This window comes from Triticum aestivum, chromosome 4D (genome assembly GCF_018294505.1).
Source record: "Triticum aestivum cultivar Chinese Spring chromosome 4D, IWGSC CS RefSeq v2.1, whole genome shotgun sequence".
Lineage (NCBI taxonomy): Eukaryota > Viridiplantae > Streptophyta > Magnoliopsida > Poales > Poaceae > Triticum > Triticum aestivum.
Genome location: NC_057805.1, coordinates 31,944,251 through 31,969,238, shown reverse-complemented (window position 1 = coordinate 31,969,238; position 24,988 = coordinate 31,944,251). Strand labels below are relative to the sequence as shown.

General features: G+C 43.3%; 1 protein-coding gene and 1 long non-coding RNA gene across 2 annotated transcripts; one reads left to right on the top strand and one right to left on the bottom strand.

Moving 5' to 3' along the window:
• The first annotated feature begins 10,310 nt into the window (after positions 1-10,310).
• Positions 10,311-12,384, top strand: LOC123099513 (uncharacterized). The gene is made up of 6 exons (XM_044521660.1): positions 10,311-10,346; positions 10,639-10,713; positions 10,822-10,896; positions 10,984-11,053; positions 11,159-11,250; positions 12,103-12,384. The coding sequence occupies exons 1-6, from the start codon at positions 10,311-10,313 to the stop codon at positions 12,382-12,384; spliced, it is 630 nt and encodes a 209-aa protein (XP_044377595.1).
• A 983-nt stretch (positions 12,385-13,367) lies between these two features.
• Positions 13,368-15,388, bottom strand: LOC123099512 (uncharacterized). Its single transcript, XR_006448172.1, has 3 exons — positions 15,167-15,388; positions 14,840-15,090; positions 13,368-14,262 (listed from the first exon to the last, which is right to left on the bottom strand). It is a non-coding gene; the product is annotated as an uncharacterized lncRNA (long non-coding RNA).
• Between the last annotated feature and the right edge of the window lie 9,600 nt (positions 15,389-24,988).

Here is a 24,988-nt window from a genome sequence, read left to right as displayed (position 1 = left end):
TGGCTGGTGGTGGCTGGCGGCTCAAGGGGGTGGAGGTTGAAGATGAACCGCAGGCCCTTGATTTCGTATCCAACGGCTGCAAAATCGACTGACGAGAGATGAAAAAGTCAGTAGACCGACGTGTAGCCTCACCTTGCTAGTGTGTTCAGTTTCGACAGCAAAATTTAGTTTCGACAGCAAAATTCAGTTTCGACAGTTAAGTTCAGTTTCGACAGTTAAGTTCAGAGATGAGCGGCTGATGTATTTTACATCTAGCACTTTGTGGTTATGTATTTTACGTCATGTATTGGAGATGCTATTAGAATTCCACTCAGGTTAACGTTGTTCGTTGTCTCTCTTGTCCTGCTTCAGCCTAGGCGTCGTACAACTCACCGGAGCTGCTCCAACAACGAAACCCTCCATCACAGCGGAGCAGTACCTCGGGCACCATCTCCAGACGCCTAAGATCTTCTTCCCCTCCTCCGACAGCAAAGTCAGCCGGAGCATCCTCACCGACCAACCCAATCACGCTGAGATCGACATGGCTTCGCCAAAGAGGTTGTACACTTGTTGCATCTCTTTTTTACTCTACATGTTATATATATTGTCCACTGAGCACACGGATTTGTTCCTTTAGTGTCTCCTTGAAACAAAAAACGTAGGAATTTTAATTTTCACTTGTCCTCCTTTTCAAATTCCTATTCATGAAGCACAAGACTAAGATATAGTAGCATAATAGCATTATAACCGTACATTTTCTTGTGGTTTGACTTAATCTCACCATGCTTCTTTGCATCCTGTGATCTTCCAATTGTTGTGAATCAAACACCCAGATTGGCAGAAATCCTGTGTTTTTAAATTCTCTATTTTGCACGTGCATTCCTATCCTATTCCTGTCTATTTCCTATCCCTGCATTGTTGGAATCCTCCAATTCAAATGAGCCCTTACAGAATTACTTCTCTTACAGATAGTTGTCAAAGAAAACCTTGCATGGTTTGTCCCGCTCCTGCTGCGCCATCGTCCACCCCAGCTCAGCTGCTCCAACGACAGAAGGGTCCAGCACAGCAGGGATCCGGCCTCCAGACTGTCTTTCGCCGCCTCAGATCTTCTTCCCCGCCGCTGGCAGCCATGAAAACTGCATTACCATCATCAACTGAGCAGATGACCTCGAGGACTACACGGGTCCGCAAGAGAGGTCGCACTCTTTCGTGTCTGCTTACGTTATGCATCGCTTAATATTACATGCTACTTTATCGTCCTGTTCACCGATTAGACTCTGAGTCAGCTCCAAACTAATGGTCAAACTTGAGTTTTTAAATGGTTGTGGGGTACATATCGGGGCCGCTATCAATAGTATCTGTCTACTATCTGGTTAATCTCCGGTGTCTACTATGAGTTTCATGTTGGGAGGGAAACAAATAGTAAAGAAGCCATTATCTATATTTTTTAACTGAAGCCATTATCTGCCTGCTATTATTGGTTTTGGGTCTATCCACAGGTTGCTACGATCACTCTGGATTTCTGCATGCACTCCTTACATAATCTCACTATGTTTTATTCCTATGCATGACAGTTATTGTAAACAATGGAACTGAACATGTAGAGCAAAAGAGACCAGCCTTGCGTGGCAATAAAATTTCATGCATACGTCGCTCCATGGTAGGCGCAAATGTAGCCCCCTCTCCATGCATTTCGGATTGGAATCGAGACGAAGATATCTGTTCTGAGGGGGATTCAGAAGGAGAAGACAACTCCTATTTACCCCCTGAGGTCTTCGCTCTAACTTGGCATGCTGATGTTGGTTATATCATGCATATGGTGTCTTGCATTGCTTACTTTATACATCAAATATGTCATCTGCTTAGTTTAGACATCCTTTGTGCGAATGCCATCTGTTTAGTTTATTCATCGTTTATGTGAATTATGCAACGCCATCTTGCTTAGATAGGCATCATATATGTGAATTTTGCAATGCCATCCTGCTTAGCCAGTCATCTTATATGTAAATTATATCAGGCCATCCTTTTTTTCGTTACATATTACATTTGTCAACAATGTTAGTACATTCAACTGCTCTTCGTGTGCATCAGCCATTTGACACGGTGATGGCAAATTCCGGAGTGGAAACAAGGTCTTCAGAGCATACTATGCTATCTGACGAAGCGCATATCTCGCTGGTTACGGATAGCTCCTCAGAGGAGGATTCAGAGACAGATGACCAGTCCTATTCCCCCCCCCCCCCGAGGTGTATGCTCTAACTTGGCAGGGTTATGTTGCTCATATCGTGCGTATGGTGTCTCGCATTGCTATGTCATTTGATTAGTTTAGACATGCTTTGTGTGAATGCCACCTGTTCAGTGTCTAATTACCATATATGTGAATTATGCATTGCCATCTTGTTCCAAGACATTATATATGTGAATTATACAATGTTATCTTGTTGCAAAGGCATTATATATGTGAATTATGCAATGCCATGCTGTTTAGCCAATCATCATGTACGTGAATTATATCATGCTATCATTTTTTTGTATTACGTGTTCCATTTGTCGACAACATTTGTATATTCAACTACTCTTCCTGTGCATCAGCCATTTGAAGCGGTGATGGAAGTATCCGGAGTGAAAACAAGGTATTCAGAGCAGACAATGCTACCTGCTGAAGCAGACATCTTGCTGGTTACAGAGAGCTCCTCAGAGGAGGATTCAGAGACTGATGACCAGTCTTATTTCCCCCCTGAGGTCTATGCTCAAACTTGGCAGGGTTATATTACCCATGTCATGCATGTTGTCTTGCATTGCTTAGTTTTTATATCATATATGGATTGCCATCTGCTTACTTGCTTACTATATAAATCATATATTTGAATTATATCATGTCATCATGTTTACATAGTACATACACATCATCTATCTGAATTATGGCATGGCAACCCATTTAATAAAGACATCATATAGTTATATCATCTCATCCTGTTTAGTGTTTACAGTCATCATATTTTGAATTATGGCATTCTATCCGTGAATGTATGTGAATTATGGCATGCCAACCTATTTAATAAACACATTATATAGTTATGTCATGTCATCCTGTTTACATAGTCTCATATTTTGAACTATGTCTTTCCATCTTTTTTAGTTAGCCATCATAATGTGAAATTGTGTCATGCTATCCTGTTTAGTTAGCCATCATATATGTGAAATTGTGTCATGCTATCCTGTTTGGTTAGACAACATAATATGAATTATTTCATGCCCTCTTTTATTCCCCACTATCCATTGCACATGTCTATCATACAATGTCTATACTTTCAATTACTTTTCTTGTTTATCAGCCATTTGAATTGGAGAGCGTGATGGCAGTATCTAAGGGAGTAACAACACGGTCTTCAGAAAAGATAGTGCTACCAGTTGATGCAGATAGAACCACAGTTTGTAGGAGATATGCCCTAGAGGCAATAATAAATGTTATTGATTATCTCCCTGTTCATAATTATGTTTATGTTCCATGCTATAACTGCTGTGGTTCCCGAGCCCGTATATCCATAAAGGCTCTGGGGAGAACCCATATGCACTTGTGGAATAATAAACGGTAAAATGTACTCCTAGTCGTGCCTCTAAGACTAGCTCAAGTGTTGCATGATGATTATGTTTTCCCAATCATGGGCATGTCTATGCCAAGCAATTTTGAGGGCACAATGTCAGGAAGGACATTTGTGTTGGATCGACCCGAATTGATGTTATGCTATGAGATACATTCGTCACAAGTTAATGGTTTATAACACAGAGATAGTTAATGTTTGCATAATTCCTTAGACCATGAGAGTATCGAGTTTCTTCATGCTTGCTTCATGAACTTTGGGGTTTGTTAAACGTCATCCGTAACTGGATGGCTATTACGGCAGCTTACGGGTTCATGGGAAAGTATGTTAAGTGACTTGATAGCTCGAGATTGGGATTTGCTCCTACGACGATGGAGAGATATACTCGGGCCCTCTCGGTGTTACGGTGTCCATCATCGTCTGGCCAGACACTTTGTGATTTGATCACGGGGATGCCGGAACATGAAACGAGAAAAGAGAACAAAACCGGTAACGAGGTAACTAGCATAGTGGACAAGTTGTTGATCCACGGGAATGCCAACATGTCTCACCTCGGGTATTTGTAACATATCGCGAAGCAACAGGAATAGCACACGGCAACTGGAGGTTCACTCGAATATTTATTCGTGTGGGTATAGGGGTCAATATGGGTGTCCACGGCTCCGATGTTGATCATTGATCGGAAGGGGTTCCGGGTCATGTCTATACTTCACCGAACCTATAGGGTCACACGCTTAAGGGTCATCTATCTGCTGAATACTAGACAGGGAGTCTGAGAGAAAATCACCGAAAAAGTTTCGGACACCGAAAAGTTTCGGACAGCGGAATCGTACCGCAGAGAGAGGTCATCGGATAAGTTTCGATGAAACCGAAAAAGTTGTTTCGGGGTATGCCATTAAGTCAAAATGGTTTCGGCACATGCCTGATAATTCTTGGAGGGTGCCAGAATCATTCTGGAAACTTTTTGGAATTTTCAGAAATAAAAACCGAAAATGTTTCGGAGCTGCCGGTACCGCTTTGGCTGTTTTCGCAGATGAAATTCACTAATCTGAAATTGTTTCAGAACGAATCCAAAATCATTTTAGTGGGTACTGGAATTATTATAAGACCCACAGAAATATTTTTTGGATTTAGTGGACGCGAAAAATTGTCTTCATGAATAGTGAAAACGCATTCTTGTTTGCTTTTCGCAGATGAAAATCACTAAACCGAAATTGTTTCGGAACGCGTTGAAAATTATTTTAGTGGGTACTGGAAATGTTCTGAGCCCACATAAATATTTTCAGTTCGAACGGACGCTGAAAAATGTCGTCATGAATAGTGAAAGTGCTTTTTGCTTGGCTTCTTGGAGAAGCCACCTTGAGGGCCTTTTTGGTATTCCCCCCTTGGCTTCTTGGAGAAGCCACCCTTGGGCTTGGCCTATAAATAGGGGTGGAGGGGGATGCCTAAAGGATCATCCCTTCTCACATACAAGTGCCATGCATGATCTGGCTTCTCTCTCCCTCCCAGCGAAATAGTTTCGTAGAGCCGAAAGGCTGTCTGGGTTCCGGTGGGAACTAGTTCTGGACGGCGAAGCCCTGCCGGATAGATGACATCGTATGTGTGCAACTCTGTAGAGAGATCGTAGTTTCAGTCTTAGTTCGTGAGTGCCTCCCGAAGGGCTGTCCGTGTGACCGTCCGAGTTTCGAAGGTCCTCCCGAAGGGCTATCCGAGTGACCGTTCGAGTTTCGAAGGTCCTCCCGAAGGGCTGTCCGCGACACCGTCCGGGGGGCTGTTCGACCGCCTCCCGGAGGGCTGTCTGAGGAGCAGATGATGGTATACATCCTCGCGGTTGGGAGGTTGTAAATCCTAGCTGCGGGAATCTGCACCGCCGATCGTCATCGACTCTACTTCCCGCTGCGCTACGAGTCGGTAACGAAAAAGATCAAACCATGTATGCAGTCTCCATAGTGGTCCTGGGCTGGTGTGTAGGTCGGAAATTTTTTGTTTTCTGCTGCGTTACCCTTCACAGTTGTACTTGCCCAAGGACCAGATCCACCACACATAACCCAGACTCTCGCAGATTGTACCCCTACCCAGTTGGACAGAGAACCAGCTACACCCCTTCTAACCCCAACCCCGGCAGATAGTAACCCAGTTCCAGTTCACACAGCACCGTCTCCACCACAGAGCACCCAAACACGAGCAGTTAGTAAGGGAACTGCAGTGCGCAAAGCACGAGGACCACCACTCCGAATCCCAACTCAACGCTTAAAGGAGAAGAAGATTTGTTCTCAGGTCAGGTTCTGTAGCTATGGTTCATACTCCTTTGCTCTTGCATTACTGTATTTACTCATACCAACTATTTTCAATTTTAAAGGATGGAATTGAAACTCCAATGGCGCAACAGGTATGTTTTAAACCTGTTTCTTTAACTGGTTTGCTGTTGTAACCTGCTCTATGTTGATTTCAGTTTCAATTGAATAAACAGTTATGTTCTCATGTCATGCACATTACAAGTGTTGTTATTGCTCTATAGTTACCCACACTTATATTCTGTCTATTCTGCTTTGTCTTGAACAAATATTATTTGAACTGTGTCTCTATCTTGATTTGGCAACAAAAACTAGAATGATATAGACCATAAAGTGACCATGGTACATAGATATATGTTTGTTTCATGCTGTTATCCTGTCCACTTTACTACTGAACTCATTTACCAAAATGAGTTTCATATACAACATGGTAAACATGTGATGTGTCTGCTTGTTTCTCTTTTAGAATGCGGACAAAATATTGGAGAACAGTACCGCGTTATCCAATGGTAAAGGAAGTAATGCAGATAAGGTTCAAGATAGTGAGACATCCCTGTTGGTCTCCAAGAAAGCTGATAAAAACTATCTTGATGACAGTGAGGGAACCCAAAAGTCCTGTCTTAATGTAGTGTTCGAGTTACTGGCCACTACTGCTGGCACAAGCTCTTTGAACTCGCTGCCTGAATCAGTTCGTCTTCTTGAGTCTCAACTTCAAGTTGAAAGACATCGATCAGATGTGCTGCGACAGGAAGCTGAAGGACTGAGGAAGTCCCTGCAGAATTCAGATGCATACTTTCTGGTGCAACAGCAAGCGCTGGAGGATTTAAGCGCCAAACAAGAGAAAGTTAATAAGCTTGCTAAGCATCTTGCCAGCATTATGGATACCCAGGATATTGTTTCTTGAGATCTTCTGAAGTGGTTTTAGTTCTGGATTTGTTTTGCTGCGGCATTTATTTGCGCTGGTCGCCAACTTTGACAACCAGTGTATATGATATGCTGCTTTGTTCCCTATATTTGCACTGGTGGCGAACTTTGATGCCCAGTGGATGTAATATGTGTAATAGCCGTGATAGCCTAGCGTTAGTTGCTTGCTTATTTATTTCCTTGTTGTCTTGTTTATTTGTTTGCTTGTAGTCATTGCAGTTCTTTTTCCGCGGTTAGCTAGTGGCTGCAATAACCTATTTTTTTAAACTAGGCCACAATAACCATGGGCTAATATTTACTATAGTGACACTGGGCCTCCTACTGGCCGTAGAAACAGTGGGCCTTCTACGGGCCATAGAAACAATGGGCCTTCTACGGGCCGTAGAAACAATGGGCCTTCTGCGGGCCGTATCATCATCGGGCCTTATACGGGCCGTATGATCGATTGGCCAAACAGACAGCATTATGGCCGTAAACGGGCTAGAGTTGGAATCGTCCGTTCATGGGCCGACCATAACGGGCCATCGTTAATAGGCCGTATTTGATGACGCTATGAAAACGGCCCAACGTATTAACGGACCACAAACGGGCCGACTGTAACCACGAGCTGAATTTGGCCCACAAGCAGAAAATGACAGTAACGGGCCGTAAGTAAACGAATGCTGGAAATGAGCCCAAGAATAAATGGGCTCTGAGAAGGCCGAAAGATAACATGGGCTAGAAACGACCCAACGGAATAACGGGCCGTTAATGGGTATAAAGTGATACACTGTTCATTACGGGTCAGTTTCACCACGGGCCGTTAATGGGTGTAAAGTGATACACTGTTCATTACGGGCCAGTTTCACCACGGGCCGTTAATAGGCCAAGAGTTACATAGGGCCTCATATGGGCCGAAAGACGTCATGGGCCATACATGCGCCAGAAGTGAAAACGGGCTGGAATCATATTGGATGGCCCAGATGACGCTACTGGGCCTAATTCGGATAGGGCGTAACAGGCCTTGGGTTAGCGGGCTGTAAATGGGCTATATGCGAACATGCCGTTAACAGGCTTTCCATGGGCCGGCCCACCACCTTTTGACCAAGTCAAACGTGCCGGCCTTTTCACAGGAATGTGCTTCTGTTGGGCCGTGCCACGTGACGACGTATCATAGGCGCCTTCCGTCCAATAAGTGGATGACATCTGTCCCAACGATGAGCCGACACGTGTTTCCTCTAGCCAATGATGATTTTACATGAGGAAAATCCCCATTGGTCGGGGCTGTTAACGGGTTATCGGATCCAAAACCCGACCCGATAGCTTAACGGCGTTCCGTTACGGTGGATGCCACGTGTCGGTCACCCTTGACGAAAGCACTTCTGTGACGCGCGATTTATCGTCATGGAAGTGGACACTTCCGTGATGATAATTTTGGCAATGTCATGGAACACTTCTACGACAGCACAGGTATGACTATCTTGATTTTGTCATAAATTTATCATGGATGTACATGCATGACAGAAAACGCGACCTACTGTGACAAACACGTATAATCACGGAAGTGCATTTTTTTGTAGTGTGCACATATTTGAACTATCACTGGGGCCATTGTCGGCTCCGGGCTCTCTATGCTCGGGTTCAGCGGTGGTCGAGGTCCTCTGAAGCTCGTGCTCACACTGAGCACGAGCCTCTCCGAGGGCCCGATCGAACTGCTCCTTAGCGTGGATGGCCGAATCTGCTCCAAACGAGGCCGACGCTCGCCTCGTAACACAATGCCACAGTCCGGGGCAACGTTGGCTAAATGCTCAAGAGGGATGCTGGCAAGAACGGAAAACCTAGAACTCGAGAAAGAAAGAACATCGAGAGGATGGGGAAGTACCTGGCTCGGGGTTGCGGGTGGTGGCCCGCAAGGCCACCTTCTCGGGGATTGACAGCTTGCGCCCACCCGTCCCCGACTTGGGCCAAGATGCGCACGCTGGCGGGAAGCGATGGGCGGGGAAGGAGACGGGCGACGAGGAGTGCGGCCATTGGGGCTAACCACGGGGTTTTTTGGCAAAAAATAAAATAAAATGAGGCGGACTTGCCAAGCTCACCAACTAGATTTGCCATTCTTGACTAATATAACTTGCCATAAAAAATACTTTGGCAAAAAAATACTCCCTCCGTCCCATAATATAAGAACGTTTTTCAAACTATGTTAGCTTAAAAAACATTCTTATATTATGGGACAGAGGGAATATTACCGAAAAAGGCTTTCGCCCCGCTTTATATATAAAGCAAAGATCAACAACATCCCAGTATAGACGCACTCCACCCCAACACACACACCCAAGGCGGGATACAAAGGCGCTGAGCGCAGCAACACGACCCCTAGCACTACAAGAGCAACCGGGGGCTCCACGAGTGAACACGCCACCACGAAGAGATGAAGCCGCATACGACAAGCCATGGGCTCCAAGATGGTGCCTTCAGGAAGGTTACGACACCGAAGCGCCGCCACCTCCTGATCCGAGGATCAAAGTTTCCCTAGGAGCCACACGAAGACAATGAGAGCCGTGACTACGCCTTCAGAAAGGGAACGAGCTACGCCATCGCCGGTCTGTCCGAAGACAGAGCAGGTTTTCACCCCGAACAATACTCACCGCCAACAAACGCCGCACCCCGACAACCACGCCGCCCACACGGCCATGGCCACCGGGCAACACCAAGCAACAGGCTCAGCCCAAGAGCACCGCACAACCACCACCAGGGCCGCCCCGGCATCCGAGACCCAGATACCACCTCACCCGACACCCGCCGCTACCCCAACTGAAGAGACGATTGGAACCAGGGCAAGCCTCCATCGATTCGTCCTGCAGCACCGGGCGCGAGACGAGCTAGGTCCTACTGCCGGGCGCGAGATGAGCGCGATCCTGCTGCCGGGTGCAAGATGAGCACGATCCTGCTGCCGGGCGCGAGACGAGCTCAGTCCTGCTGCTGGGCGCGGGACGAGCTCGGCCCTGCTGCCCGAGCGCGAGACTAGTGATGAGCTGCAGCACGAAGAGGGTCATCCTTCAACGAAAATAGCACCCGGACGATGAGGAGATAGATGAAGGGCCACCACAAGCCGCGTATGGACGAGCCGACGCCGGTATAAGCCAGCCGCCGCCGCAGCCGACTTGCCAAGGCACCGTGGAGCCATCCACAGCCAGAGCAGCAGCTGCCCCGCCCCGGCCACGACAGAGGCAGTATTTAATTTGCATGTCTACAAATCTTACTTTTCCTGAACGAACTTTTATCGAAGTGTCGGCGAAGGTTCCGGGTGGAGTCTGGCGCTGCACACTGCCACGCACACCGGTCAACCGTCAAAGAACTGACGAACCAGCTTTAGCGATGGTCTATTCTTAATACCCTCTGCGTCTTAAACTATTACTGTCAAATTCGAACTCTGACAAACCCAAGGCTTCGGATACTTGGAATCCAAGGAAGCAGCGGAGCCATTTAACAGTGTGTGAGCCTCTTCACGGTTCCGCAGGAGAAGAATGCAGGCATGGCTTCCACCTGCAACAACTCCTCATCGTTCAAGGTACACAAATCTCTTGTGACTTGTCAAACTATACGGCCTCTCAGCATTTGCAATGAGTATCCTTCAACCTCGATCTGCTCTAAGCCTCTCGCTTCATGCGATTCCTTGAAGATCATAATCAGGTCGTCGTCGCCGGCGCGCCGCGCGATCCTGTCAGACATGGGATACGAGTTCACGGTCATGGCGGGGTGCCCTCCGCTCACCAAGTTTCCGTATTCTGCTGAGATAGTATAACTTTTTTAACCTGTACATACTTGCTGATGAAGTGGCTATTTGGGCTGTGTGCTGCCAGAGCGCCGACATCGACGAGAAGGCCATCAGGAGGGAGAAGCCGGAGGAGCTGGTCAAAGCCTTGGCCGAGGCCAAGGTACCAACAAGCTGCTACGGCGCAGGACACAATCTTCAGTTTGCTATGAACTTTGACACTTTGTGATACAATCCTAGGGTGCTTCTTGATCGCGCCGTATGTGTGTAGGCCGACGCCATTCAACTGAACCTTCGTAATCGAGACAGCAGAGATCTGCCTACCCTTCTGATCACTTCTGACCAGGTATACATGGACATCAATTAAGATTGGCGCATAAACCGTGACTACTCGAGCTTAATTAATCTGTATTCGTTGGGACTGTCGATGAAGGTTAAGGTGAGCAAAGGGATGATACGGGAGAGGCCGACGAGCACGGAGGAAGCCAGGGAATTCATCAAGGGTAACGAGGCTTTTGAGTTTTGATCACCTTCTTGTGGACGCGCGCGGACAAGATACAATATGCATATGGCTGTAACCAAATGTTTCGTGCCTGCTGTGGTGACAGGGTACTCGGGTGATGTAGCGTTTGCAGTGAATTATATCCTCGTGACCAACCTGAGCACCGGGGGTAGGAAAGGGGGTTGGGATATACCTGAGGTAACTGCATTTCCAACTGAACTTGCTAATACTTCCCTGGAATTTGAGACTGAAACTCACCATGATTTTGGACTTTTTGTCCATCTGCTGATATATTTTCACCACATACCAGACGAGTTCATCAAAAAAGTTGTAAGTTCAATCCCTGACCAACACACCGCACCCTTAACTTATTTTAAACGCAAATAACATCAACCATTGGCCGCTTTAGTATAAGAAAGAAGAGACCTGCTACACGTACGACAACCTTTGTATGATTTTTGTACGACAGCCATCAGCAGCCGTTGATTAAATTCCACATACGAGTGAGATCACGTGGTACATAAATCGTACGCAGTTTTCATCGTATGCAGAGCAATTTCGAAGAAATAACACTATGCAAATAATGTAATGCTATTCAGCCTACGTTCATTGGGAGTGGATGGAAAATCGAACATTTTATTGCAATTTATAGTGTCACGAGGATGACAACTTCAGTTTGCAAGCACAGCAAATCCTGGCAAAAAATAAACTGAAGCAGATTTGTCATGCTTGCCAACTAAACCTACCATCCTCGGCCAACATAAATTGTCATGCAAATCATTCATAATTGCCATGCTTCCCAGCTGACGTTCGCTGGTTAAGAGGGTCCTAAAAGTCAAGCCAAGCGCGAGCGCTTCAATTTACGTCGACGTGGCAGCAATGTGGACAGTTTGTTTTCTCTCAAATCAGTTTTGGCCTTAATTGATCAAATAGACGAGTTTATAACCTAAATCTGATCACTTTCTGAGTTTTTTTTCTCTAAAATATGCAACTTCTTTGGGTTAATGGACTAATGACACATTTCACTCGATACATCCTGCTACGTTCCAGGTGAAGGAAGGAGGCATGACTTGCGTGGCTGGGGGCCTCAGGCTCATGCATCCATCATCTTTGCCGTTCATCAAGGAACTAGTGAGAAAATTCTTCCAAATAGCCCCTACTTCAAAATGTCGAGATGGAACTGCATATCCACTTCACTGTTCTGACTTCATCACTGTTTTGGTTTCTGCGTTTGTTGCGCAGGTCGGTACGATGGATAGCGTTCGAGGACTTCCCAAGAACCTCACCGAGAAGCTCATTCGAGAATCCCTACAAGAAACTGTTGAAATGTAGGATATAAGATGGGTACAGACCAGGAGTCTTGCTCCTTGTTGTATACTAGAACAATAGAACAACCCAATATATTCAAGTAAGAGTCCAGAAGCAATTGCTTGATAAAGGACCAAGACCTCGGTTAGGGTGATTTCCTAACTTTTCTTAAATTGTTTCTCATAGTATATCTAAATCTGATAAAACACATAAAACCCTACTGCTACCTCTTGAGCTTGCGTTGGTTTTTTCCTTGAAGAGAAAAGGTGATACAGCAAAGTAGAGTAAGTATTTCCCTCAGTTTGAGAATCAAGGTATCAATCCAATAGGAGACAACACACAAGTCACCGAATACCTGCACAAACAAACACCAACTTGCACCCAACGCGATAAAGGGGTTGTCAATCCCTTCACGGTTATTTACAAAGTGAGATCTGATAGAGATAGATAACGGTAAAGTAAATATTTTTGGTTTATAGATCGGAAAGTAAAAGATTGCAAAGGAAGTAAATCGGAAACTAAAATTGTAGATCGGAAAGTTATATGATGGAAAATAGACCCGGGGGCCATAGGTTTCACTAGAGGCTTCTCTTAAGATCAAAAATATTACGGTGGGTGAACAAATTACTGCCGGCGCAAAGTTATGACGATATCTAAGGCAATGGTCATGAATATAGGCATCACGTCCGTATCAAGTAGACCGACTCCTGCCTGCATCTACTACTATTACTCCACACATCGACCGACTCCTGCCTGCATCTAGAGTATTAAGTTCATAAGAACAGAGTAATGCTTTAAGTAAGATGACATGATGTAGCGGGATAAACTCAAGCAATATGATGAAAACCCCATCTTGTTATCCTCGATGGCAACAATACAATACGTGTCGGTTCCCCTTGTGTCACTGGGATCAATGTAACGACCCGAACCTGATAAGATTCGATGTCTCTTTGCTTATTGTGCTAGTCCCTGGATTGAATCGCTAGCACACACAATACATAGGAATATCAAGTAACAAGTGCATTATTTAATATAACGTATGATCCAGAAGTTATAAAGTTTACAAACTGAGTAGCACATAGCTAACTTTTATTCAATAATAACAGCGGAAATGTAGCATAAACAAACGAAGAGTCCCATCATTGCCCACCGGAGAACATGTTGAGTGAAGACTCGCGATCCTACTGTATCTCATTGATCATCTGAAAATCCTGCAACATGATAAGTTGCAGCCACAAAGGGTCAATACATTGAATGTATTGGCAAATCACACAATATGATATAGCAACCTACATCCACAAAGCAATGTATGACAAACAAAACACTCAAGTTAATTTGGAGAAGAAAGTTTTCACCTGCCTCCACTACCTGAACTCACAACCGTCTCTAATTTACTCGCCCAAGATAACCCAAAGATTCTAAGAAAACATGACAAGAACTTCAGAAGTCTCTCAAGCGCGCTCTGTCAGTGGCGCATTCTCTAGGAACCATAGAGCGCTCTGCCAAGGACGCATTCACTTGATTTAAGTTCCGAAAACTATACCTCGCCTCAAGTGCGCTCTGTCAATGGCGCATTCTCTAGGGACAACAGAGCGCTCTGCCAGTGACGCATTCACCTGGTTAATAATCCCGAGCCTATGGCTATAAACACTCACCACTTTCATGGATCACTCGACACATGCCCACATCTACCATAGCTAGTTGATCACACCATAACATAACACAATCAATACCAAAACATAACAACACGGGATACACATATCAAGCGAGACATATATCATAGCATAAAACCACACATGCATCGCAGAATATAGGATGAGCAAAATCAAATGTACAAACTTGCCTTGGACGTGCTGAAGTACTCTAACGATTAATTCCGATCCGCTTCACACTCCGGACAATCTATACGATTAACGAAGGCACTGATAAATAAACCGTACTCACATAACACCACGAATAGAGTAAACAACAAGGAGTTCAAATAAAAACTTAATTAACAGAACATATAAGTAGGTATATATTATCTAGATGCTAGTAGGAACACAATGCAAAAAGAATCAACTGATTTGAATCAACGGTTTGAAAGATATGGCCTCCGGAAGGTGAAATTCAAATTTGATCAAATTCAAATTCAAACATTTCAAAAATGTGAAATTTTGGTTCTAATAGATGCTCCTGGTCAATAGGAGTACACAGGAAAAAGAATCTACGAATTTGGAGTTACGGATTAAAAGATATACCTAAACGAAAATATGATATGAAATCTGCCAGAAAAACTGTGCCATGGCAGCGTTCTTGGAAGCACTGCCGCGGCTGCTGTGGAGGCTATACGTGTCAACGCGTGAGTGGCCATAGGGTGTTTGCTACAATGGCTAACCGACGGATTACCGATAAGTAACTGAACCGGTTCGTAGGAAAAAAACAAGTATGATCTAATCTGGGCGGTCCATCAAGGATCGGACGGACGAAAATGACTCACCGGAGAAACAGGGCTCGATGGCCGCCGGAGTTGAGGAAGACGGCGCGGCCGGCTCGGACTTCGGGCGTGCGCTCGCTGGAGAGGCCTCCCGAGCTCGGGGAGAAAAGGATGAGGTGAGGAGGAACACGGCGAACTCGAAGATGTCCCCCTGGGCGACTGGGGCTTCTGCTAGCGTCCGCGACGACCGGCTGGAGCGGCGACGTCCGAGTTGTTCGTCGGGGGGAGCTCGAATCACTCGGCTGGGTGGTTCCCTGCGAGAACTAATAGATGAGGGAGGTAGAGGGAAACAATAGGAGCACTACAGGGAGAATAGGAGGTGCTGGGAACCCGCGGTGGCGACGATTTCTGCCGGCGGAAGAGCTTCTGCGGCGGCGGACTACCGCGAGATCTTGGGGGCGCTAAAGGGTACGGGAGAGAGGGATTTTGCCAAAAATTGGCAGAGAAGAACCTGTAGAATATTTATAGTGTGGACGACGTGGCCTAGGGGCAAATACTTGGCCGAATCGAAGAGGATTTGTGTCGGCAGGAAGAACTCGTGAACGAACAGGAGTTCGTCTTGAGGAAAGAGACGACCTGGCGGGCCCCAAGTGTCAGCGTCACAGGAGGGGAAAAAAGTTGCGGGGTGAGCTGCGTCTGGGCTACGGTCTGCGCCGAAATGGGCTGGCCTGCTAGCTGCTGTTGCTTCCGCTTCAGCGCGGCGCGTAGGCGAGGATAGAGGCGGGCTGTGTGCAGACCAAATGCACAGTAAAACTTGCTGGTAAAGAAAACTACAGGAATTATTGGCTAACAAAAAATGCCAATGGAATTTCTAAAATACATAAACACACAGTAAAATACTACTACTAATATATACTACAGTAAATATAATTCCAGCCCCAACGCAATTTTGTAAAACTATTTTATGCAATAAAGAACACACAAAGAGCAGTATAAAACAAATCTAAAAATCATTTGTAGTTCATAAAATTACAGAAATACATCAGGTGAACTCCAAATAATATTTTGATCGTTATGAACTTTTTATAACAGGGGAGAAGTCATGTCATCTCCACTCCAACAGTTTGCCTTAAGTTGCAATAATGATTTGAATATTCAGAAAATTCAAATATGCATAGAAATCAAGATGAAAAAGAATGATCCTATTAACAATCCAGATTGGAAAATTTGGAATGTTACAATCAAGCACCGCAAGATTGAACCTAAAGCTAAGCACTTCTCCTATTGCAAGAAAAACCAATCTAGCTGGCCAAACCAAATCGATAGTTCAAAGAGACTTGCAAAGATATCAAATCATGCATATAAGAATTCAGAGGAGATTCAAATAATATTCATAGATAAGCTGATAATAAATCCACAATTCATCGGATCTCGGCAAACACACCGCAAAAAGGTATTACATCAAATAGATCTCCAAGAACATCGAGGAGAACATGGTATTGAGAATCAAAGAGAGAGAAGAAGCCATCTAACTACTAGCTATGGACCCGTAGGCCTGAGGTAAACTACTCACGCTTCATGGGAGAGCCAATGGCGTTGATGTAGAAGCCCTCCGTGATCGAATCCCCCTCCGGCAGGACGCCGGAAAAGGCCCCTAGATGGGATCTCACGGGTATAGAAGGTTGCGGCGGTGAAAAAGTGTTTTCATGGCTCTCCTCATTGGTTTTGGAATATTTGAGAATATATAGGCGGAAGAAATAGGTCGGTGGAGTCACGAGGGGCCCACAAGGGTGGGGGGCGCGCCCTCCGTCCTTGTGGCCGCCTAGTGGCTTCCCAGACTTGCACTCAAAATCCTCTGGATGTCTTCTGGTCCAAGAAAAATTGTCGCGAAGGTTTCATTCCGTTTGGACTCCGTTTGGTATTCATTTTTTGCGAAACTCTAAAACAAGGGAAAAAACAGAAACTGGCACTAGGCTCTAGCTTAATAGGTTAGTCCCAAAAATAATATAAAATAGCATATTAATGCATATAAAACATCCAAAATAGATAGTATAATAGCATGGAACAATAAAAAATTATAGATACGTTGGAGACGTATCACCTATTGTGGAAGGAAATGAAGAAGTGATACTTGTATACTAAGCATATTGCACAAACTTCCTCTACAAAGCCTTGTAATGAGAATTTCTTGGCAAAACTCGAACAAAAGAATAGTCCAATTATTCCTTTAGGTATGTAAAGTTTCTGCTCCTACGACAATCGACGGTTAAGCTTCTAGGTGCTTACTTATTCAAGTTTGAAACCTAGGAATAAACGGTGTCTTCTTGCCATCCATGATCATCGGACCACAACACAACCACCAAGCTGACTAGCTAAGCGCTTGGGAGATATATGAAAGAAACAGTGTTATATTACTTGGATTCCTGAGCTAATCCAAATTAAGCTCCATCTCCCTTTCCCTGCAAAAACAAAAGGCTCCCTCCAGTATCAAGTTTACACAATGTTTGAGTTTGGACAAGAGTTAGTTTCACTATAAGTATTATTTGATAATCAAAATCATTCTAAAGTTTGAGAGGGTTCTTGACTAAATTTACAACAACAAAAAACATATCTGGATTCACGATGCATGATAACAGTTGTAAATTAGCCCTAGATCTTATACCTTAGTCCAATTAGCTTGACTGTTATAGATATTATACAAGAAGCACCGATAGGTTCCATGGCGCTGGCAGGGGGGCAGCTAGGGCCTTGACCCCCACCCCAACGATATGTATTTGGTCTTAAGTTCATGTGAACAGTAGAAATTTCTCTTGTTCCTTTCGTTGCCCCCTCCCCTCAACATAAGGATTTCAACAATCATGCCTCTAACACTGGATAGGTCGGGATGAGCAAATGAAGATATCGACTTACTATAATAAAGTGAAAACCACCAAACCGTGATGCTGATGATCTAAAAAACAACAAACTGTCAACATACTCTTGATGGATAAGAGCTCATTGTTAATATTTTTTTGGAAAGACTTACATGCGAATGAAGTTTGGCAATCATAAAGGACCTATGAGTTGAAGGGGGGCATGATAGGTCTTAGCACCCCCTCTCCCCCGGGGCCCAACGACGTCTTTTTTGTGAAAGAGGCCTAAGGCCATATATTAAATAAAACCAAGCCTTACAAGAACTTCAGTTCAAGAATAAGAAACTACAGACAAGTCCTTGAAGAAATCATCACTTCCTTTTGCATCCACCGATAGCGCGCTGTCAGCAGAGCTCGTTTTTGACCCTAGGACTCCAACAATCTTGTTGAAACCCATGAGCTTGTACAAATAGTGATCGGGAAGCCATCGATGTAAACCAGAAGACGCCGACAACCATGATCTAGAAAGATCATTGTTCCATAGAAGCTAGCACCGAGGAGGGTCAGACAATAATCTTAACTCCGGTCAAACATATGAGGGGAACACAAACATCACAAGTTCCCTTACGGGGCCATATATAGCTAAGCTTCGTTGGGAGAAGATAGAACTGGCTGAAAGAACATGTCGCAACCTTGTCCCTTCTGCAGCATGTCGCCGCCGTGGGAAAATGTTAATCATGCCAAACTTAATGCCCGAAATTGGCATCATACTCTGACCATCGAAATCCTTCCAAGGAAGTCCATCGGCATGGGGAAAGCCGAGGAATCGTTATTCCCATCGACGTCGATGCCCCAACTTTACTGATGGTGAAGAACTTGAGACCTAGAAGACATGAACCAGACACTCAGATCCGGGGGTCCTCACCCCACCCATCGTCGTGGCGGTCGGCGTGGAGTAGGGGAACCCAGGGTAGCGTCGACTAGTGGAGAGCCGCCTCTTGGTTGCACGTAGGGAGCAAACCTAACAAAACAATTCACCTCTTACAATCTTATGACCCCTCTTTTTGTCTTTGCATTTTTTTGCTTTAGACCTATCTTCAACTCTAATTTTCTTTTAGGAGAATGCTATTTTCCTGCCGACTGGCATTTAGCGACAGGCACGTTCTCGTCTATTTTTTTTCCTACGATCTTTGTTTACATCGCTCCCGCTCCCGCCCACTCCCGATCCACAATTCCCGCACGTCTCACTCGTTCCCACTCGATACAATTCCCGCACGTCTCACTCGTCCCACTCGATCTGTAATTCCCGCTCATTCCCTGCGCAACTCCAAGACGCCTTTTTTGGGTTGTCTTCCTTTTTATTTCGGTAAGGAAATAGGAGGGCTGGGGGAGTCGAACCTGGGATCTAACAGACAAGGTAGTATTAGGAATCTACCGGCAACCACCTAAACAAACTCTATATTGTGATTTGATTCATGTTAGATACTTTTCATACCTTCATGTTGAGGCAGACTCTTCTTACAAACTTTTTACCAAAAAATATACAAAACATACATTTTTATCAAAAATATATTAGAGATGTGAGTTGAGCTCACGATTTAACATAGAAGACTAGACTCTTGTACTCTTTTGTACATAGATGTGAGCTGCGTTCATGGTCTTAACATGATAATTTATTCACCGCAACCTTGATAACTTATGTACAAATATTGTGGAAACCTCGATCAGGTGAAAAACAATTTTTGAAACACACCCTGGCAACTCGTGTGAAAATAGCATGATAATATAAGTACCGTATACACGATAAGTTTGGTCCAGTGGGGGAGTGTTGTTTGACGATAATTTATGTGTAAATAGCATGGTAACTCACGCATAACAAATTTGATCACTTATATACAAACACCGTGATAACTTTTGTACAAACATCATTATAGCGTGCTAGTGGTCCGGCCCATGAAAACGACTTGTTTTTGGCGAGATATAGATCTCATAACTTGATGAACAAATATTATGTTAACTTTGACCCAGAAAAAAGTTGCTTAAATATACTCCGGCATCTTCAGTGGTACGTAATACTCATGGTATTTTTGACCCAACAGAAAATATTGGTTAAATACACAACTTGATGACTTCAATATAAATAGCATGGAAATATGCGCACCATAGACCAGATAACTTAGGCAAAGACAATGTGATAACTTTGACCTGGGATTTTTCTTTCTTAAAATCATATCTTCAATTACTTATGTGTAAAATAATATGGTAATATACGCACCGCTTACCTGATAACTTAGGTCCAAACACCAAGGTAATTTTTATCCGGGGAAAAAATGTTGAAGACACATCCGCGATAACTTCTGTATAAATAGCATGGTAATATACGTCAACAAACCTGATAACTTAGGTCCAAACACCACGGTAATTTTTATCCGGGCAAAAAAATGTTGAAGACACATCCGCGATAACTTCTGTATAAATAGCATGGTAATATACGCCAACAAACCTGATAACTTAGGTACAAACACCCTAATAACTTTAATCCGTGGAAAAAAAAGGTTGTTTAAAATGCAACTCCGGTAACTTTTGAGTGCCCACAACGCTGATAACTTATGTACAAACACCACAGTAACTTTTTACTTGGGCGAAAATATTTGTTGTGCGTGTGTTATCACGATGTTTGTGCGTGAGTTATCAGGTTCGTGCGTATAAATTATCATGTTCTTTACAGCAGGGCGTGAGTTATCAGATCTGTGGTGCATGGATTAGCATGTACAAAAGGAAAGAAAATTTGGTAAATAAAAAGGAAAGAAAGAAAAAAAGCTTGTTTTTCTGGTCGCGTATGTAGAAGTACAAATATTTATTGGCATTCTTTGTGATCACAACTTGAAACTGGACCAGATGGATATAAAATTCGATAATGAATCAAGAGGTAGTGAGTTCGAGTCCCGCCTCTCACCACTTTTTACCATATTTTTCTACCACGCCAGAAAATTAAAATGAAGCGGGAGAAGCGGTGGGATGGGATCAAGGACGGGAGAAGTGGATCGCGGGATCGATCGTTCAAAAATGAAGCGGGAGAAGCGGTGGGATGGGATTGAGGACTGGAGAAGTGAATCGCGGGATCGATCGTCCAGATCTGTTGCTAACGTCCAGTCGACTGGAAGTTAGCACAGTCCTTTCTTTTATGTTTTTCTTTGTTGCCCGTTCACTTTATTATTTCTCTACTCTTAATGAAGCAGTTGGTAGTCTCGCTTTCAGGGTTTTTTCGTCTCACCTCTCATGGGTTTTTTGGTACCTCCAGTTATGTTATTATTGTTGAGAGAACTTGCACTAGTGAAAGTATGAACCCTATGCCTTGTTTCAACGCATTGCAATACCATTTGTGCTCACTTTTATTACTTGTTACCTTGCTGTTTTTATATTTTCAGATTACAAAAACTTATATCTACCATCCATATTGCACTTGTATCACCATCTTGCGCCGAACTAGTGCACCTATACAATTTACCATTGTATTGGGTGTGTTGGGGACACAAGAGACTCTTTGTTATTTGGTTGCAGGGTTGTTTGAGAGAGACCATCTTCATCCTATGCCTCCCACGGATTGATAAACTTTAGGTCATCCACTTGAGGGAAATTTGCTACTGTCCTACAAACCTCTGCCCTTGGAGGCCCAACAACGTCTACAAGAAGAAGGTTGTGTAGTAGACATCAGAGACCCCCCTGACGTCGGACCTACGCCAAAATTCCTATAAATACAGAAACCTCCAGAAAATAATCTAGATCGGGAGTTCCGCCGCCGCAAGCCTCGGTAGCCACCAAAAACCAATCGGGACCCTGTTCCGGCACCCTGCCAGAGGGGGGGATCCCTCACCGGTGGCTATCTTCATCATCCCGACGCTCTCCATGACGAGGAGGGAGTAGTTCACCCTCAGGGCTGAGGGTATGTACCAGTAGCTATGTGTTTGATCTCTCTCTCTCTCTCTCTCTCTCTCTCTCTCTCTCTCTCTCTCGTGTTCTTGATTTGGCACGATCTTGAAGTATCGCGAGCTTTGCTATTATAGTTGGATCTTATGATGTTTCTCCCCCTCTACTCTCTTGCAATGGATTGAGTTTTCCCTTTGAAGTTATCTTATCGGATTGAGTCTTTAAGGATTTGAGAACACTTGATTTATGTCTTGCATGTGCTTATCTGTGGTGACAATGGGATATTCACGTGATCTACTTGATGTATGTTTTGGTGATCAACTTGCGGGTTCAGTGACCTTGTGAACTTATGCATAGGGGTTGGCACACGTTTTCATCTTGACTCTCTGGTAGAAACTTTGGGGCACTCTTTGAAGTACTTTGTGTTGGTTTGAATAGATGAATCTGAGATTGTGTGATGCATATCGTATAATCATACCCACGGATACTTGAGGTGACATTGGAGTATCTAGGTGACATTAGGATTTTGGTTGATTTGTGTCTGAAGGTGTTATTCTAGTACGAACTCTAGCATAGATCGAACGGAAAGAATAGCTTCGTGTTATTTTACTACGGACTCTTGAATAGATCGATCAGAAAGAATAACTTTGAGGTGGTTTCGTACCCTACAATAATCTCTTCGTTTGTTCTCCGCTATTAGTGACTTTGGAATGACTCTTTGTTGCATGTTGAGGGATAGTTATATGATCCAATTATGTTATTATTGTTGAGAGAACTTGCACTAGTGAAAGTATGAACCCTAGGCCTTGTTTCCTAGCATTGCAATACCGTTTGTGCTCACTTTTATCATTAGTTACCTTGCTGTTTTTATATTTTCAGATTACAAAAACCTATGTCTACCATCCATATTGCGCTTGTATCACCATATCTTCACCGAACTAGTGCACCTATACAATTTACCATTGTATTGGGTGTGTTGGGGACACAAGAGACTCTTTGTTATTTGGTTGCAGGGTTGTTTGAGAGAGACCATCTTCAACCTACGCCTCCCACGGATTGATAAACCTTAGGTCATCCACTTGAGGGAAATTTGCCACTGTCCTACAAACCTATGCACTTGGAGGCCCAACAACGTCTACAAGAAGAAGGTTGTGTAGTAGACATCAAGCAATTTCTGGCGCCATTGCCGGGGAGGTGAGTGCTTGAAGGTATATCTTTAGATCTTGCAATCGAATCTTTTTGTTTCTTGTTTTATCACTAGTTTAGTTTATAAAGAAAACTACAAAAAAATGGAATTGAGGGTGCCTCATATGCTTCATCTTTTTAATATATTTCGTGAAAATGATGGAAAGAAAAATTGTGCTCAAGTGTTAGAAGAAGAATGCATTAAAATGTTTGGCACTAAATATTTGAATGATGAGCATGATTGCAATGTTGTTAGTATGAATTCTTTGAATACCCATGATGCTAATGATATGCAAAGCCACAAGCTTGGGGAAGCTATGTTTGATGAAGATGATAGTTTTAGTCCCCCAAGTTTTGATGAGCAAATTTATTATGATGATAGCATGCCTTCTTTTTATGATGATTATGTTGATGAAAGTGGTTTCGGAGAGGTCATGACTTTATTTAGTGATAAATCCACTATTTCGGAAGAGGTTCCAATTGATTATGAGAACAAAGTTGCTATCTATGATGATTATTGTGATGACAAGTATGCTATAAAGAATAATGATAACAATGAAACTTGTCATCATGATTTTAATTTTCAATTGGATTATGCCTCACATGATAGTTATTTTGTTGAGTTTGCTCCCACTACTATTCACGAGAAGAAATTTGCTTATGTGGAGAGTATTAAAAATTCTATGCTTGTAGATCATGAAAAAATGCTTTATGTGATGGTTATATTGTTGAATTCATTCATGATGCTACTTAAAATTATTATGAGGGAGGAACATATGCTTGTAGGAATTGCAATAATATCAAGTTTCCTCTCTATGTGCTTAAAGTTTTGAAGTTATGCTAGTTTTGCCTTCCTATGCTAGTTGATTATTGTTCCCATAAGTTGTTTGCTCACAAAATCCCTATGAATAGGAAGTGGGTTAGACTTAAATGTGCTAGTCATATTCTTCATGATGCTCTATTTATGTTTCAATTCTTATCTTTTATGAGAGCATTATTGAAATCATCATGCCTAGCTAGAAAGGCATTAAAGAAAAGCGCTTGTTGGGGACAACCCAATATTTACCCTTACTGTTTTTGTGTGTTCACATGATTATGCTACTGTACTAATCATGTTTTATAGCTTTTGTTTCAATAAAGTGCCAAGCAGAACCTTTGGGAAGACTTGGGTGAAAGTTAATGTGATCTTGCTGTAAAATACAGAAACTTTATGCTCACGAAATTAGCTATAATTTTTTTTACAGAAGAGTGATTTTAAGTTGATTCTTTTTTAATAAGATTAATAGACAAATTCCTCACGTCCACCAATTTATTTCGAAATTTTTGGAGTTACAGAAGTATTCGAGAGTTACAGATTACTACAGACAGTTCTGTTTTTGACAGATTCTATTTTCTATGTGTTGTTTGCTTATTTTGATGAATCTATGAGTAGTATCGGAGGGTATGAATCATAGAGAAGTTGTAATACAGTAGATATTACACCAATATGAATTTAGAATGAGTTCACAACAGTACCTAAGTGGTGATTTATTTTCTTATACTAACGGAGCTTACGAGTTTTCTGTTGAGTTTTGTGTTGTGAAGTTTTCAAGTTTTGGGTAAAGATTCGATGGACTATGGAATAAGGAGTGGCAAGAGCCTAAGCTTGGGGATGCCCAAGGCAACCCAAGGTAATATTCAAGGACAACCAAGAGCCTAAGCTTGGGGATGCCCCGGATGGCATCCCCTCTTTCGTCTTCGTTCATCGGTAACTTTGCTTGGAGCTATATTTTTATTCACCACATGATATGTGTTTTGCTTGGAGCATCATTTTATTTTATGTTGTTTTGCTTGCTGTTTGTATAATATACCAAGATCTGAAATTCTTAAATATTAGAGAGTCTTCACATAGTTGCATAATTATTCGACTACTCATTGATCTTCACTTATATCTTTCGGAGTAGTTTGTCGTTTGCTCTAGTGCTTCACTTATATCTTTTAGAGCACGGCGGTGGCTTTATTTAATAGAAATTATTGATCTCTCATGCTTCACTTATATTATTTTGAGAGTCTTTTAGAACAGCATGGTAATTTGCTTTGGTTATGAAACTAGTCCTAATATGATAGGCATCCAAGATGGGTATAACAAAAACGTTCATATAGAGTGCATTGAATACTATGATACTTGATATGAAGATGGTGATATTAGAGTCGTGCTAGTTGAGTAATTGTGAAATTGAGAAATACTTGTGTTGAGGTTTGCAAGTCC